This window comes from Lissotriton helveticus, chromosome 8 (assembly GCF_964261635.1).
Source record: "Lissotriton helveticus chromosome 8, aLisHel1.1, whole genome shotgun sequence".
NCBI classification, from domain to species: domain Eukaryota; kingdom Metazoa; phylum Chordata; class Amphibia; order Caudata; family Salamandridae; genus Lissotriton; species Lissotriton helveticus.
The window spans coordinates 213,777,535-213,794,403 of NC_136069.1; the positions used below are offsets into that span (position 1 = coordinate 213,777,535).

General features: G+C 47.6%; 1 protein-coding gene across 2 annotated transcripts in view; it reads right to left on the reverse strand.

Annotated features, from left to right (window-relative positions):
- IFNAR2 (interferon alpha and beta receptor subunit 2) overlaps positions 1 to 16,869 on the reverse strand; it is a 187,734-nt gene that overhangs the window by 11,326 nt on the left and 159,539 nt on the right. For both annotated transcript variants that reach the window (XR_013599798.1, XM_078656955.1), the window contains exon 7: positions 4,471 to 4,592. Coding sequence is in view for 1 of the 2 variants with exons in the window: in XM_078656955.1 (XP_078513081.1) it covers positions 4,471 to 4,592 (122 nt within the window). In the remaining variant the exon portion in view is untranslated. The remainder of the gene's footprint in view (positions 1 to 4,470; positions 4,593 to 16,869) is intronic.

Sequence of the window (16,869 nt, forward strand, 5' to 3'; positions counted from 1 at the left end):
ATATAAAAACAGACCTTAGGGAGGGGAAAGTTCTGAAATACGTAAAGGAACCAAGGTAGCACCATCATTTTGAAGAGGGCAACTTGGCCCATCATGTGAAGCGGGAGATGCTGCCACTTCTGCAGGTCTTGCTTCACAGAAGCAAGGAAGGGGAACAGTTTAAGAGCCCACGCCAACTCTAGAAGATTAGAAACATGAACCCCCAGGTACTGAACGGAAAGGCGACGGACAGCAGTGTTCGTGTTCTATAAATGGGCAGTCGAGTCACTGGTAACAGTTAACAGAAGGGACTTAGAACGATTGACACAGAGCCCCGAGGCCTCCTCATAAAGCGCCGATATCTCCAAACATCTAGGACCGGAGGACTACGGATCCCCAACGAAAAGGAGCACATCATCAGCATACAGAGCTATATGCTCTTCAGGCTCAGAGTCCCATGCCCAGCCTCACATCCGCACGTCTCAACGGATAACACAGGCCAAAGATACCATAGCGAGGGTGAACAGAAAAGGGGAAAGAAGGCAGCCCTGCCGGGTACCCCTCTGGATCGAATAAGGAGTGGAAATTATCCCCTTCACCCGAACCTGTGCCAGTGGGAGGGAGTAAAGAAGGCTGATAAATCTACAGAAGTGAGGCCACAGACTGGCCTTTCCAGAAATGCATTGATAAAGTGCCAACTAACCAAATTAAAGGCCTTCTTAAAGTCAATCAAGAGTAGGACCGATGATGCTGCAGCCTGAGAAAGAGCCACCTTGACCCTTTGCATAAAATGACAGGTGCTATGCCCTGGCATCAAGCTGCATTGATCAGGATGAATCAAGTATGGCAGGTTGCACCGTACCCGGTTAGCCAACACTTTTGTGAATAGTTTAATATCAGTGCTACTGAGAGAAATTGGTCAGTACGCAGCACAAAGGTCAGAGGACTGACCTGGTTTAGGTATCACCACAATCATGGCCAGGTCCAGGGGAAAGGCGACAGCCTGCCAGATGATGAGCAATCAAAAGCTCACTGCACTACCGGTAATAGTCAACCAGAAGTCCATCCGGACTGGATGTTTTGCCCCGGGCCATATCAGACAGTGCCTCCCCAATGTCCTCGGCCGTAATGGCCTAATACAGGTCCTGGTCCAGGAAGTGGGGAATCGAAGGCAATGGAGTATCGGCTAATTGTGGCCGAGCTCGTTCCTGGGGAGTCTGTGGCCAATGGCCAAAGAGGGCCCTTTAGTAGTCCGCAAAAACACACAATATCTGAGGCAGCAGTCTGGATGTGACCCCTGGCATCCAAACTACGCAGCACCACTCTGGAGGCGACCTCCCTGCTTGCCAGCCAGTAAAGCAATTGCCACAACCTATCATCAAACTGGGACACTCTCCGAGTCGAGTCCTCGAGCATTGCCTGGCCTGCCCGAGTGAGAGCTGCCTTGCCGCCTCCCGGAGAGCAGCCAACCACATGAAGGTCGAGTGAGAGGATCGGAGTGTCCAGGGCAGTAGTCTGGGCACGCATATGCTTCTCCTGAACATAGATGAACCGTGGGCTTGCTAGCTGCTGAGAGTGTGCAGAGCGGCTGGACCAAGCCCTGATTGTCTCTGAAATACATTTGGAGTTCATCCTTCATGTGGGCGAGCAACCTTGGTCCATCAAATACAACGTACTAAGGCACCACATAGGACATAGTCCTGATACCGGGGTGCCCAGATGGACCATTAATGGGCAATGGTCGAGATGCCCTGAGGCAGGATTCCAGCAATGGTTCCAGCTGAAGGATGTCTGTGGCGGGCATCCAAAGAAGATCAATACGAGACCTGGTGTGGTGGGCCACCCATGAGTGTAAAAGGAACAAATGATGGACGGAATGCTGAACAACGGAAACATTCACCCCCAGTCATATTAAAGATCTGGGTTTTATCCATTGCTCTTTTGCTCACCATGCCACCCCAGTTTGGACCCAGCCATATGCAAATCGTTCTTTCTGCTACTCATAGGAACACTCCAGCCCGACCTGCCAAGCCAGGTCCTCCCTGGACCAAAAACAAGCATCCTGGGACCGGTTTCAGGGCATCACCCCTCATCAGCTTGAATCTAGTGAGGCAGTGAGCATGGGACCCACGTCTGGGCATACCCTTCCCAATTTGGGCGACAAAAGCAAAAGAACAACACAAATCTTTATGACTGGTGTTGACTGTTTGCATTGGTTAGTATCCCGTCCATCATTTGTTCCTTTTGCCACCCTAAGTGTGAATGGTATGCCCAAAAAACAAGGTTTTAGAATTGACGATTACCTTCAACTTCGCAGGAAAGAGGAGAATATAGGTGTCTTGAAGGGCTCGTAGCTTTTGTTTCAGCATATCAAAAAATCGCCTGTGCTGCTGGATTGCCCAGGCAAAATCATGATACTCAGGTTTTGATAGGAAAGATCTTGCCGGCGTCTGACCTTTAGTAGAACAACATCTCTATCACGAAAGTTGGGGACTCGTTCGGGCATACCGGTGGCCAGGGAGGGCACAGCGTAAGGGACCAATGGGCCATCTCCACCACAAACCTGGGCAGCAGGCACCCCTCTGGAATACAGGGGTGCAACCAGTCCACTAGAAACCACTCAGCATCCGGGGTCTCCACACTCATGAAACGCCACAACCCAGATTATTCCTGCGCCACCAATTTTCAGCATCTTCGGACCGGGTGTCCAGCGCTGTCGGTGAAATAAGGAGTTTCGAAATTTTTCCTCGGACGGGACCCAGTGCTCGTTTCAGTAACACGGTGGGCAATACTACGCAGGTTTTGACGCAGGATTGAGACATCCACGTTGACCTCAGTTTGGTCTCCACCATTTCCTCGACTTCTGGATGGCCTGATAGATAGCAGCACAATCGGGCTGAGCTGGGGGTACTATATTGACAAGGACCAGCTCCCTGCCCACCCGGCTGCCGTGGTGAGCGGGTTGATCTGAGTTTGAGCAGGTGCAGCAGGGGCAGGCTGGTCTTTACCCATATTGAACACAGGCCCCAGAAGTCAGTCAGATGAAGCACGGCCCGCTTGCCTGAGGACAGCACAAGCAGCCACGAATGGGGCCCTTACTGCGTGGAAACCAGGGCATGGGCCCCACCAGCCACTGCCCAAGTCACCAACTAGGGCCAACAATACCACCCTTGGAGGGAGAGGGGGTGAGAGGGGGCTATGCCGCAGTACGTCAGGGCGCAGCCGTCTGCCCCAGCATTCAACCCTGACCCAAACTCAAAAGTCCACAGCTTTTTGAGGGGCCCATGCCCAGTGTACATCTGCAGGTCCCCTTGGTCCAGGCCAGCAGAACTGGCAGAACCCCCTCTGGGCCCAAGTTGTTCTCATAAGGCGCAGCCCTTCGGTTCCTTCAGGGCTTAAAGTTACAACCAGGGGATACTGTCATCCACCCCACCAGGGGCAAGCTGCAGCCAACCACTACAGCAACAGCATCCCCCCCGGTCTCGCATAGCTCCCTGGCACGCATGTGACTCCTGCAGAGGAGGCCACCTGCACCCGGCTGAGCCGGGCCCCCAACAATTGAAGGCAAGTCCAGCAGTCGCCTCAACCGTGGCCCTTGAGGTTTCCCGGACTACAGGGCCCCAGCAGGAAATCCAGGCCTCCAACCCATCAGAGGGTGCACACCGCAGCGAGCATGAATGTCCAGGCTACTCGTGACCCAAGTCCCCGCAAGACATGCACGGGGCAAGTTACCTGCTCTCGGTGAGGGGCCGGCTTCTGCTTGCATGGCCACTCACAGCAGGCAGGGGCTCAACAGCAGAATGCGAGCACAGTGATGCATCCACGGCTTCCTCAATTTCAGTGCGGCCACCACACCCAGCACCACCATTGAGGAAACAATCCGACAGTTGCTGGATTGTCCGCGGATTCCCGAGATGGCCCCCACCTCCACAGGAGCTCTCAGAGCCATGCCACACCGGGCATAAGGAAAAGGATCTAGTTCAGAGGCACGGATTGCAGCAGATGAGCGAGGAGGTTGGGAACGACCCTAGCGTGTGGCCACCATTGTTGCTGTCGTGGCAGCGCCCCTGCCAAACTCGAAAAGGAGTGGTTCTTTTTAGAAACTCCAATATTCTTCTTTGTATAGTGTGGTGGCAATGGTATCAAGGATCTTGGTATTGCGGGTCTGATGTCATCCGATTCGAACCTGATGTATCTGCACAGTCACTTCTACTGTTCAGGATAACATTACATAACAGTAAATCTGTAAAATGTAACTTGAACATTATCCATTAGAGATACCCCAATCACTATGATCCTATATTTATCAACCAACCTAATTCCCCAAAAATAAAGAATGAAAACAAACACTGAGAATCCACTTAAAAGCACGATACAAAGTTAGTTCCAAATTCCATTTGAAATGGAGTAGTAGGGCAATAAAGTCAGATGTTACAAATTATACTTTTCATTAGGTTCCCTTACAAATATGCAGAACAGTGCATTACTCACCAGGGCTTTTGGCAAAGGGTTGTTATTGAGGCAGATAAAACCGGACAGAAACAATCCAGCAAGTAGGAGCAAGACTCCAATGGACAAACTTACTCCAAGTATCACTGCATGTACAGTAGAGCCTACAAATGAGGAGCAGATGGATATTAAATGCAGGAACAAATAACATTTTCTGACACAGAAGAATAGCCATTTTCATCAGAAACCAAATTGCTAAACAGTTTCAAACAGACCTTCCTGAGATGGATTCATGAGGTTGAACACGCAACTATGAAGACTCTACTTTACAAAAAAAAATACAATGGCTAAAGACAATACTTTGCCTCCTCAAACAATCTCAAGAATGTCAGTTCACAGATACTAGTCATGCTCTACTATACATTGATGCACATAGCCGGAGTGGAACGACATGCCAAGGAGTCTCAGTTCTCAAACTAAAGGGCTCACAATAACTGTACACATTTGACCCTAGCCCCATTTCAAACGACGTCTTGTACCATTTTGACACTATCTTTTTGTTGAAGTAGCATTTCACTCGGGTAACAATAATATGGTTTCAGACAATCTATTCACATATATCGGTTGACATTTCACTGTTTTTTAGTTCGCAAACAATACATCACAGTAATTACATCACAATTACCTTCATATCATAGTAGGTGACATCAGGTTTACTTTACTTAGTGTATATATATATAATTTGACAAAGCCCTATGGCGAAACGCGTCGTTGCTGTTAAGTTCCCGAAATAAATCTTTATTGGAACTACCCCCTGTGAGTGCTACATTCTTTATGGAGTAAGGATCCATGGATGTTCAGAAGCTTGGATATATATATATATATATATATATATATATATAACTATATCTATATTAATATAATAAAGAGAGAGCCCAAACCTTTGAGGCGGGTAATCTCAGGAACCACAGCACCAATCACAACACCCAATACAGCGTTGGAAAAGGCATTTGCAGCAGAAGGACATAGGCTATGCAGATGCCCACCATATACATTTAAAAGGTAAAAGAACCGTGCCAGCAAAGTAGTCCCTTGTGGGCGTGTCTGCGTTGTGCTGGGGGCGTGACAAACGCTGGGGGCGTGTGGTACGTTCCGCCCTTCATGCCATGTCTCATATTGTGTGCTAATCCCACCCTGCTCCCTTTACATACCCCTGCACCCCATAATCATAACCCACCCTTACTCCTTAAAATACCCCAACACCCTTAAACACTAACCCATCTTAACACTATAAATATACCCTGTACCCCAAAACCCAAACCTATCCCTAAACCCTAAAAATACCCCTGTACCCCAAAACCCAAACCTAGCCCTGAATCCTATAAATACCCCTGTACCTCAAAACCCAAACATACCCCTGTAGCCCTAAAAATACCCCTGTATCCCAAAACCCAAACCTAGCCCTGAACCCTAAAAATACCACTGTACCCGAAAACCACCCCTGAACCCTAAAATACCCTTGTACCCCAAAACCCAAACCTAGCCCTGAACCCTTAAAATACCCCTGTACCCCAAAACCCAAACCTACCCCTGAACCCTAAAAATACCCCTGTAGCCCAAACCCCAAACCTAGCCCTGAACCCTAAAAATAACTCTGTACCCCAAAACCCAAACCTACCCCTGAACCCTAAAATACCCCTGTACCCCAAAACCCAAACCTAGCCCTGAACCCTAAAAATACCCCTGTACCCCAAAACTCAAACGTAGCCCTGAGCCCTTAAAATACCCCTGTACCCCAAAACCCAAACCTACCCCTGAACCCTAAAAATACCCCTATACCCCAAAACCCCAAACTAGCCCTGAACCCTAAAAATACCCCTGTACCCCAAAACCCATATCTTCCCTAAACCCTACAACTACCCCTGTACCCCATTACCGTTATTTGCACTATTAACTGTTATGATGAATTAAAAAAAAAATGTATTTATATGATTTTAACAATAGGATCCGGCAATGGCTATTTTATTGTTAACATACGGTTTGCACTTTAAATAATGTTTTTCACTATTTTTGCACAGGACTATGAATGCTGCTTTGTTATAAATGTTTGCACTTTAAGGAATAAGCCAACCATTAGATACTGTCTAAAATCGATTGATATGAAAATCATGCAATTGGCAATTCAACCTATATAGGGTTAGCGGCCAAAGTTACGGGATTTATCCCTAACAAGGATTCAAATAAATGTATTTATACAGATAGGTCAATGACCAGAACTCCAGGCAATGCGATTTTAGGCTGCCACTCTAAATTTCACTAAGCTATGTATTTTTTTATAGTTTTTATACATGATATTGAATATTTATGTATTTTAAACTTTCAATTGCATATGTGAACATTTCCATTTTAGAGATTTATCTCTGCATCTTTAAAATGTAAAAACTTTGAGTATTAAATGACAGTATTTCTTCACTTTCGATGGTCACATGACCGGTAATGTGATGGTTGGGAGTGTCCACCTTTGAAAATTTTAAAATTAAACATGGTTACTGTGACCCGTATGTGAACAAGGGCTCGTGGGCCCGAAACGCGTCATTGCTGAAAATACCTGAATAAAACATGATCTTGCCAGATCCTGTGGTCCGTCTCCTTCCTCGCCTGTCTGTGTGGACCAGAGGTTGTTTGGAGAGAGAGATATATATATATATTTTTTTTCCCACCAAATCTTCTGAAAGAAGGACTTGCACTCAGAGTAAATACCAAAAAAGTTTTAATTCGCCGTGACGCGTTTCGTCAGTGAAACTGACTTCATCACACAATGTATTTCGGCATGGAAGGAAGTCTTTACATAGGAACTGTAGTACTGAGCTAGCTTTTACAAATGAAATAGAGAACATGCTACAAAGGTTCAGAGAAAGAGGATACCCAGAATGGGTTCTCCAAAAGGTTCAGAGAAAGAGGATACCCAGAATGGGTTCTCCAAAAGGCAGTTAGCAAATTGAACCTCATTGATCGTGCCAAAATCTTGACCAATGCAGATGAAACCGACACGAAAACTGATAAAACAAGTAGGGTTATTCTTACATATAATGAAAATCCAGGACAAATACAGAAGATACTGGCCAGTAATGAATATGCTACTTACCAGTATGCATCTGTTCTTGGCATGTAGGGCTGCTAACATTCATATCTTAGCATTAGATCGCCGCCTAGTGTTGGGCTCGGATGATCGCACATTGTTGTCCTGGAAGAGTCTTCGAAGTATCCTGAGATAGGTGGCTCCTCCCCTGGACTACAGTGCGCATGGGCATCGGCTCCATCCCCAGATTGTTTTTCGCCATTGTGGCAGAAGATGGAGTGAAAAGTGTAAAGGATGTCCATGCTAATGAATAAATACAATAGTATATCTGCAGCTGCGACAGGCACCGGGGAGGAGGGCGGGCGATATGAATGTTAGCAGCCCTACATGCCAAGAACAGATGCATACTGGTAAGTAGCATATTCAGTTCGAGGCATGTGGGCTGCTAAATTCATATCTTAGCATAGAATACATAGCAGTCCCTCCATCAGCGGCGGTTGCCCGTGCCAGCTGCAGAAACCTGAAAAAGTGTTTTGAGAACAGCCTGTCCTACAGCAGCTTGCTGCTTGGAATGCACATCAACACAGTAGTGTTTTGTAAAGGTATGTGGTGTAACCCACGTGGCTGCTCTGCAAATATCCTCTAAAGGAATGTTCCCTAGGAAAGCCATGGATGCCCCCAGTTTGCGTGTGGAGTGCGCTCTGGGGGGTATTGTTAAAGTGCGCTTGGCTTTTTGATAACATATCTGGATGCACTTAACAATCCATCTGGCTATCCCTGCCTTGGAAATCGGGTTGCCTTTGTGTTGTGGTGCGAAGGCAACAAAGAGTTGTTTTGTTTTTCTAAAGGGTTGTGTTCTGTCTATGTAGTACATCAACGCCCTCCGTACATCTAAGGTATGGAGCATTCTTTCCGCCACCGTTTGCGGGTTTTGAAAGAATGCTGGTAAGTCAATAGTTTGGTTTAGATGAAACTGTGACACCACCTTCGGAAGGAATTTGGGGTTAGTGCGTAGCACCACCCTATTTGGATGAATTTGAATGAATGGCTCTTGGATCGTGAGCGCCTGCAGCTCACTGACACGCCTCAGAGACGTAATAGCTACAAGGAAAGCTACTTTCCACGTAAGGAACTGGAGTTCACACGAGTGCAGTGGCTCAAATGGTGGTCCCATCAGTCTGGTGAGAACGACATTGAGGTTCCACACCGGAGCAGGCGGTGTTCTTGGGGGAATGACTCGTTTCAGACCTTCAAGGAAGGCTTTAATGGCGGGCACTCTGAAGACAGAGAGGTGCTGCCTGTTCTGGAGATAAGCCGCTATGGCGGATAGATGTATCCGAATGGAAGTGTACGCTAGATTGCACTTGTAAAGATGCAGCAGATAGCAGATGATGTTGGGGATAGATGCATCTAGCGGGTTGATGTCATTGGCTGTACAGTAAATGACAAAACGCTTCCACTTTGCAGCATAGCATGCTCTAGTAGTTGGTTTCCTCGCCTCCTTGATGATGTTCATGCATTCCGGAGGTAGGTTAAGGTATCCAAACTCTAGGACTTCAGGAGCCAGATCGCCAGGTTGAGCTGTTGCGGATCTGGATGCTGAATTTCTCCATGGTTCTGCGTCAAAAGACTGGGCGTGAGGCGCAGTCTTTGATGCGGCACCACTGAGAGTTCGAGGAACGTGGTGTACCAGGCCTGGCGCGCCCACGTTGGAGCAACTAGGATGAGAGTCATCTCGTGCTGCCTTAGCTTTCTTGCGACCAGCGGTATTAGAGGGGCTGGCGGAAAAGCGTACGCAAATTTGCCTGACCAGTTCATCCATATCGCATTCCCCTGCGACTGTGGGTGAGGGAACCTGGCGGCAAAGTGTTGGCATTTTGCGTTCTCTTTTGTGGCAAACAGGTCTATCTCCGGATGACCCCACTGCTGGAAGTACGGGTGGAGGACAGATGGGTGTAACTCCCACTCGTGCATTTGATGGCTGTACCTGCTGAGCAGATCCGCCATCTGATTGTCCTTTCCTGGGAGGTGTTCTGCCATGAGGAAAATGTTCCTCTGAATGGCCCACTTCCACATGCTCTGAGCCAGACGAGACAGCTGTGGCGAGTGGGTGCCTCCCTGCTTTTGAATGTAGTACATCGCGGTCATGTTGTCCGTCCGGACTAGCACGACTTTGTTGCACAGATGTACAATGAAGGACTTGAGCGCCATGAAGATTGCCATCAGTTCCAGATAGTTGATGTGCATCTTCTGTTGCTGCGTCGTCCATAGTCCCTGCACTGTGTAAGTGAGCACATGAGCTCCCCATCCCTGGAGAGATGCGTCCGTTGTCAGGACAATCTGCGGCACAGGCTCTTGGAACAGTCGGCCCTTGCAAAGGTTGTGTGGAGTCCACCAATGCAGAGAGTCGTATGCCCGACTGGTAACCAACACTAGGTCTGTCAATTGCCCACGAGCCTGTGTCCACTGATTCGCTAAGCACTCCTGGAGCGGGCGCATATGTAGCCGTGCGTGAGGGACTATGAAGATGCAGGAGGCCATCATGCCTATCAACTGCATGAACACTCTCGCTGGAAGCGAGTGTTGTGGCCTGAACCTTTGGATCAGAGCCTGCATGCTGTCTATCCTGACTTGGTTTGGCTGAGCCATGGCCGTCAGGGTGTTGATCGTAGCACCTAGGAACAGCCGGACATGTGCCGGCTGAAGATGCGATTTTGGGTAGTTCAGGGAGAAACCCAGATCGTGAAGAAGGTGAATTGTAGACGACATGTCTGCGGCGCACTGTTGCTCTGACTTGGCTTGCACGAGCCAGTCGTCTAGGTAGGGGTAGACATGGATGTTCTGCCTCCTGAGGTGCGCCGCTACTGTCGCCAGACACTTGGTGAACACCCTCGGGGCTGTGGTGACTCCGTAGGGTAGGACCTTGAACTGGTAGTGCCTGCCTTGAATAGTGAACCTGAGGTATTTCCTGTGTGACGGGTGTAGTGGAATGTGGAAATAAGCATCCTTGAGATCTAAGGTTGCTAAGAAATCTCCCTGGTTTAGCAATGGAAGAATCTGTTGCAGTGTAAGCATGTGGAAATGTTCTGACAGTATGTACAGGTTGAGGGGACGTAGATCTAGAATGGGTCTGAGAGATCCGTCCTTTTTTGGAATAAGGAAGTACAGGGAATAAACCCCCGTGCCTTCCTCTCCCACCGGCACGAGCTCGATTGCTCCCTTTTGCAGCATCACCACTACTTCCTGCTGCAATAAGAGCAAGTGCTCTGCGGACATAGGCCTTTGCCTTGGCGGGATGTTGGGTGGAGTGGACCTCAACTCTAGGCAATAACCATACTGGACTAGTTGTCGCACCCACCTGTCTGTGGTGATGTTTTTCCAGACTGGCAGGAACTGCTGTAGTCTCCCCCCGACAGGTGTTAGGTGGTCGGGGGGCAGTGACAGAGAGTCACTGTTTGCTTGGAGCAGAGGAGCGGGAGCTGTTGTTTCCTCTGCCGCGACCTCTGTTGCTGTTATTTCTGTAACCTCCCTTGTTCTGTTTCGTGAACGAGGATTGTGCCCCACCTTTAGAGAACTGGGATTGTTGACCCATTTGTCCTCTGGTGACTCCACGTGCACCTGAGCGACGAAAATTGCTGCCACGAAACTGTTGGGACTGCAGGGCCCCCATGGACTTAGCAGTTTCTGTGTCCTTCTTTATTTTCTCTAGGGTGGTGTCAACATCTGGACCAAACAGACTTTCAGGATTGACTGGCTGATTAAGGATTGTTGTCTGAATATCCGGTTTAAACCCTGAGATGCGGAGCCACGCTTGTCGTCTCAGCATAACGCTAGTGTTGATAGCTCTAGCAGCTGTGTCCGCAGCGTCAAGTGCACACTTGATGGCTGCGTTTGAGATTAGCTTTCCTTCCTCAATGAGCAGTTGGGTGGCTTCTTGTAACTGTGGAGGCAGGTGTTGTACAATCTGTTCTAGGGTGTCGTAGTGCGCCCTATCGTAACGCGCCAAGAGTGCCTGTGTATTGGCAATGCGCCAAAAGTTTGATGCCTGTGCAGCTACTCTTTTGCCCCCTGCCTCTAGCACTTTGGACTCCTTATCCGGGGGAGGAGCTTCACCCGTTGTCTGGGAGTTGGCACGTTTCCTGGCATTGGCGACCACAAGAGAGTCCAGTGGCAATTGTCCCCGGATGTATGCGGGGTCCGCAGGTGCAGGTCTGTACTTTTTTTCAATGCGAGGGTTGACCACTCTCGCTCTTGTAGGCTCCTTAAATATGTCCCCAGCATGCTTGAGGACTCCTTTAAGCATAGGCAGTGTCTTTACTGTCCTTTCAGAGACTGAAAAAGTGTCGAAAAGGAAGTCTTCCTCAACCGGGTCGGCATGCATGTCCACATCATGATTGGCTGCCGCCCTTTCGAGTAGTGCATGAAAACCTGCTGAATCCTCAGTCGGGGATGCACGTGCATTAAAAAGCTGCGGGTCCTGCCCCACACCCTGGGTGTTCTGGTCACCAGTGTCAACATATGAATCTGGTTGTGCATCAGGTTCATTGATAGGGAAATTGTACTGCTCGTCTTCATCATACCCCTCACCCGCAGAGTGTTCTGGGGAGGGAGTAGGGCTCCGTCTCGGAGGAGGCTGGATTGGTTCCGTGAGGCCTGAGGCGTCAAGGGGCACCCTCTTCTTCTTTAGTGGGATGACATAGGAGTCCACTGGCTCCGAAGTGATTTTCCTCTTATAGAGGGTCAGTTTGCCTGTGTCAGCGTCGATGAAATGCTCTGAATCGTCCTCTGATTCGAGTACCCGACGTGGAAGCGGGCCAGCCGGTGAAGAAATCACCTGTTTCGGTGCCGACTTGGTTGAAAAAGCTTTCGGCGCCTCCTTCGGCGGCAAAATAAAGAGAAGTTTCCCAGAAGGCTTCGCTGGAGTGTCCTTTTGCGGCTGCGGCGATGGCATCGGAGCCGACGGGGCAAAGGCCTTCTCCCTGATTCTTTGCAGTGATTCGGCTATGAGGGACGGCTCACTCACAGTTTGTTTCGGCGCTGACGAGGATGGTCTGATCTTTCCCTCGGATCCGACGTCCTTGTGGGCCTTGTGCGCTTTGGGCGCGGATCCTGTCTTAACCGCCTCCGATTCCTGTGTTCGGGGCGCAGACTTCTTTCCGTGTGCCTGCGTAGCCTCCTTGGAGCCGACTTTGGCGGGCTTGGACGGCGTCGTAGCCGCTGACCCGTGCCGACTATCTTTTTTGGAGGACCCCTCCTCTGGCGTCGGTTTCGATTTTGTAGCATCGGAATCGACGGACTTCTTCGACTTCTGCGGACCGGAGGTCGACGGAGTCGATGGGGTAGCGGGCACCGTCGTTTTCACCGGCACGGCAGCCATCTTAGGGACACTCGAGTCCTTAAGTTTCGGTTTCGTTTTCGGGTCGGCCATTTTAGGTGTTGTCGATCCCGATGGTTTCGGTTTCGAAACAGTCTGCTCAGCAAGTAAGTCCGTGGCCGGGCCCGAAGGCGGGGCTGTGGCTTGCGGCAACGGGTCTTGGGTAAGGCCGACAGGCGATCCCGTGTCCCGGTCGGTATCCTCGTAACCTTCGGGGCAGAGCTCGTCCCCCGAGCTGTCTGCCGCGGCCCCATAAATCTCATCGTCGTCTCCTACCTCGTCGACGTATTCAAGGCCTTGACCCGCGACTCCGTCGTCGTCTCCCGGATCCGCCTCGACCTCCGTCTCGGGTGGGGAGATTTGGAGATGATGACCCTGGTCGTCTTCGTCCTGGTCGCCGAAGATGTTCTCCGGATCCGGGGCCGCTTGTTTAGCTTCCATGCGCACCGCGCGCCGAAGCTTGAGAGTCTTCTTCGAGCGGAACTGTGCACACAACTTGCACTTGCCGTCGTCGTGGTCAGGCGAAAGGCATTTGTTACACACGGGGTGTAGATCGATGTGTGGGTACTTGGACCCACAGAGCGGGCAGTACTTAAACGGGCTCCGCTCCATGTCTGAAAAGGTTTGCAGTCGTGTCGCGATGAGAAGGCCTCAAAGTTCCGAGAGCGAAGAAAACTCCGCTTATTCCGGCTCCAAGAGACGGAAGACTCGAGACCGTGCGCAGACAATACCGACGCAAGAAAATCGAGGCCTTTTGGCCGCTAAAAGTTAGTTTTTCTTGGTTCCGACAGTAAGACGTCGAGACCACATCCGAACCCAATGGCGGAAAAAAACAATCTGGGGATGGAGCCGATGCCCATGCGCACTGTAGTCCAGGGGAGGAGCCACCTATCTCAGGATACTTCGAAGACTCTTCCAGGACAACAATGTGCGATCATCCGAGCCCAACACTAGGCGGCGATCTAATGCTAAGATATGAATTTAGCAGCCCACATGCCTCGAACGTGGGAAATACTTACCAGTGATCCCATAATTGGTCAGTCTCTTCATCATAGACCTAAAATACCGTACAGAAAAGGACACAATCTTAGGGACATCCTTGTCCGTAACGATATAACATCAAAAGCGACTGCTAATAATTTGAATCTAAAGGGTTTTTATCCTTGCGGCCACTGCAAGGCCTGCCAAAATAGCTGTTCGAGGAAAACAGTAGCTATCCCAGGATATAGTAAATCTAAAAACATTGAACAATTTCTAACATGCAGTACTGTATATTGTGTCTGTCTTGTTTTGCCCTTGTAAAATGTGGTATGTGGGTAGCACAGTATGCATGGCCAAAAAGAGAGTTTTGGAGCACATGTGTGCTATTAACAAGCAAGATCCAAACTACCCCATTGCTAGACATTTTGAGCTTTTTCATTCATCTAACAGTATGCTGTTGGGTTTCTTTGTGGTCGAACAAGTACACATCGGTCCAAGAGGAGGCAATAGAACTTTACTCCTATGGAAACGCGAGTCTAGATGGATCATGGAACTTGAGACAAAATACCCAAAGGGTCATAATTTGGACGAGGAACGAAGTATACATTTGTATAATGAGTAATATTGTGCCTATGAAAGAAATGTAACTGACTTTTAAGTACCTGTACGCTCCAGTATAGTTTCACTTTGGGTTTTTGGTGGGCTTTCAACTCTTACTGAGAACCTACTGCTATAACCGATTTCTAATCTGGCTGTTTGATTAAAGGAATTCAAATGTAATTTTAGATAGAGACTATGAGTAGATATGCTAATGTCACCATACCTTTTTAAATTGTGCAAATTCTTATATTCTTTCTCTTTTCACACAGTAGGATAGGAAAGGTCATCTCATCTATGATGCAGATTTTCTTCCATTCCGTCTACCTTAACCTTTTCTTCTACATGTCTTTGGGTCTCCACGTTAAGATAAGATTTAATCTTTACTATTTTCTTCTTGTATTGCACTTTATTTTTCTACTTTATGCTCTTTTTGGTCACAAGGAAGTCTTGAACTAGGACCAACTGTATCAATCTGGACACTCTGTTATATCAAATACAGTGTTTTACCACCACTATGGTGAAGAATATTTAAAACAAACAAACAGCATTAATGACTACAATGCTTGGGTTAATAGACATGCATCTTAGCACTATTGGCCAAGATATATGATATAATGGTACTACATTGCCTCTGTTTTACCATGTTTTGAATGTCAATTATACGGCACTAAGCCTCTAATACGAACAATAGAAAAATATACAGAGTTAGTGACGCGCCCCTTAGCTGACACTACCATATAGGATGTAGAATGTATACAAACTAGAATGGTAGAATGTTCGGCAATTGTGGCTGAATAAAGTTGATTGAAGTGGCGTAATCGCTTTATCAACGAATACTGAAAACCCTTTCACTACATCGCTTCCATGCACTATAATTACATAGATTATGCGATTTGTTTATTCGTAGTATATATCTGGGTCGTACCATTGTTGCTGAAGTTATTATAGCACATATGCGCGTTGGAGATTACGACAAGCAATGACGATAAAAAAACATGCTTATTTGTGCCTTAAAGCAGTGGTTTTATTTTATGCTATCGTGGGAAATGCAATTAGGTTTGCTGTCAACAAGTTGCAACCGTAATGAATTATATTGCACAAGTTAAGCCAATGACATGTACATTCTAATATGGCTGCCGTTGTAACATACTGTGTATAGACATTAACAGTACATAGTCCATTACCATGAAACTATGTAAAGACTTCCTTCCATGCCGAAATACATTGTGTGATGAAGTCAGTTTCACTGACGAAACGCGTCACGGCGAATTAAAACTTTTTGGGTATTTACTCTGAGTGCAAGTCCTTCTTTCAGAAGATTTGGTGGAATTTTTTTTTTTTACCGGGAGACCTGCCCGGTTTGACTTTGTCCCGCCTCATATATATATGACAACCAAATCCTTGTGAAGCAGCACAGCAGGGCAAAAACTCCACCCAGCGCCTCAAATCAGGAACGGACCGCAACAAAAGGTAGTTACTTAAAGTGCAGTTTTATTCTTCCACCAACAGTCTTATATATATATATATACACACACACACACATAAATATATATATATATTCAAAACCAAAGTCCAATAACGTACGCTCTCGGGAAAACAGGGCAGGACACCAATACTATAGTCCTAGTTTATTTACACAATGCGTTTCGGCAAGAAGCCTTCATCATGTGATCAAGGCTTCGTGCCGAAACGCGTTGTGTAAATAAACTTGGACTATAGTATTGGTGTCCTGCCCTGTTTTCCCGAGAGCGTACGTTATTGGACTTTGGTTTTGAGTATTAATTGAGGGTACGCTCTGCCGGCGTGTACGCCACCCTTCCTGGGTCCCAGCACTATATACACATATATATATATATATATATTATATAATATATATCAAATAGTTTTCTTACCTGTCGGTGTAGTTTTGCAGCTTGAAGATCTTTCTGGATTCACTATGCTGTGCATATTCCGCCATCTTGTGGTTGGAGTCGGAAAGTGCTTTGTATTTTTTTTTTTTTTGCTGTGGGAGGTTGCGAAACCTGATTCCTCCGGTGATGCTACAACCCCCATCGTGTGTGTGCAGGCTCTCAGATTATTTTTTCCCCTTCTGCCTTGCGATTTTGTCTTATTGCTTAATAAGTTTACTATATATATTGCCTAAGGGGCTGAGAGTGCAGGGACACTTGTCGATTTTCAAAAGGTGACTTTTTAATAAATATTATATACATATTGACATGTACACACCTGTTATTTATCTATTTATTTCTTTTTTGCATGTATGTGTCTACCTACGTATGCAAACATCCCTATGGATATATATCCTTGTATTACCACCTACTTCTCCAGCCTCATCTTTCTGGCGGAGGTGGGTGGGTTCGCTAGTGAATCCAGAAAGATCTTCAAGCTGCAAAACTACACCGACAGG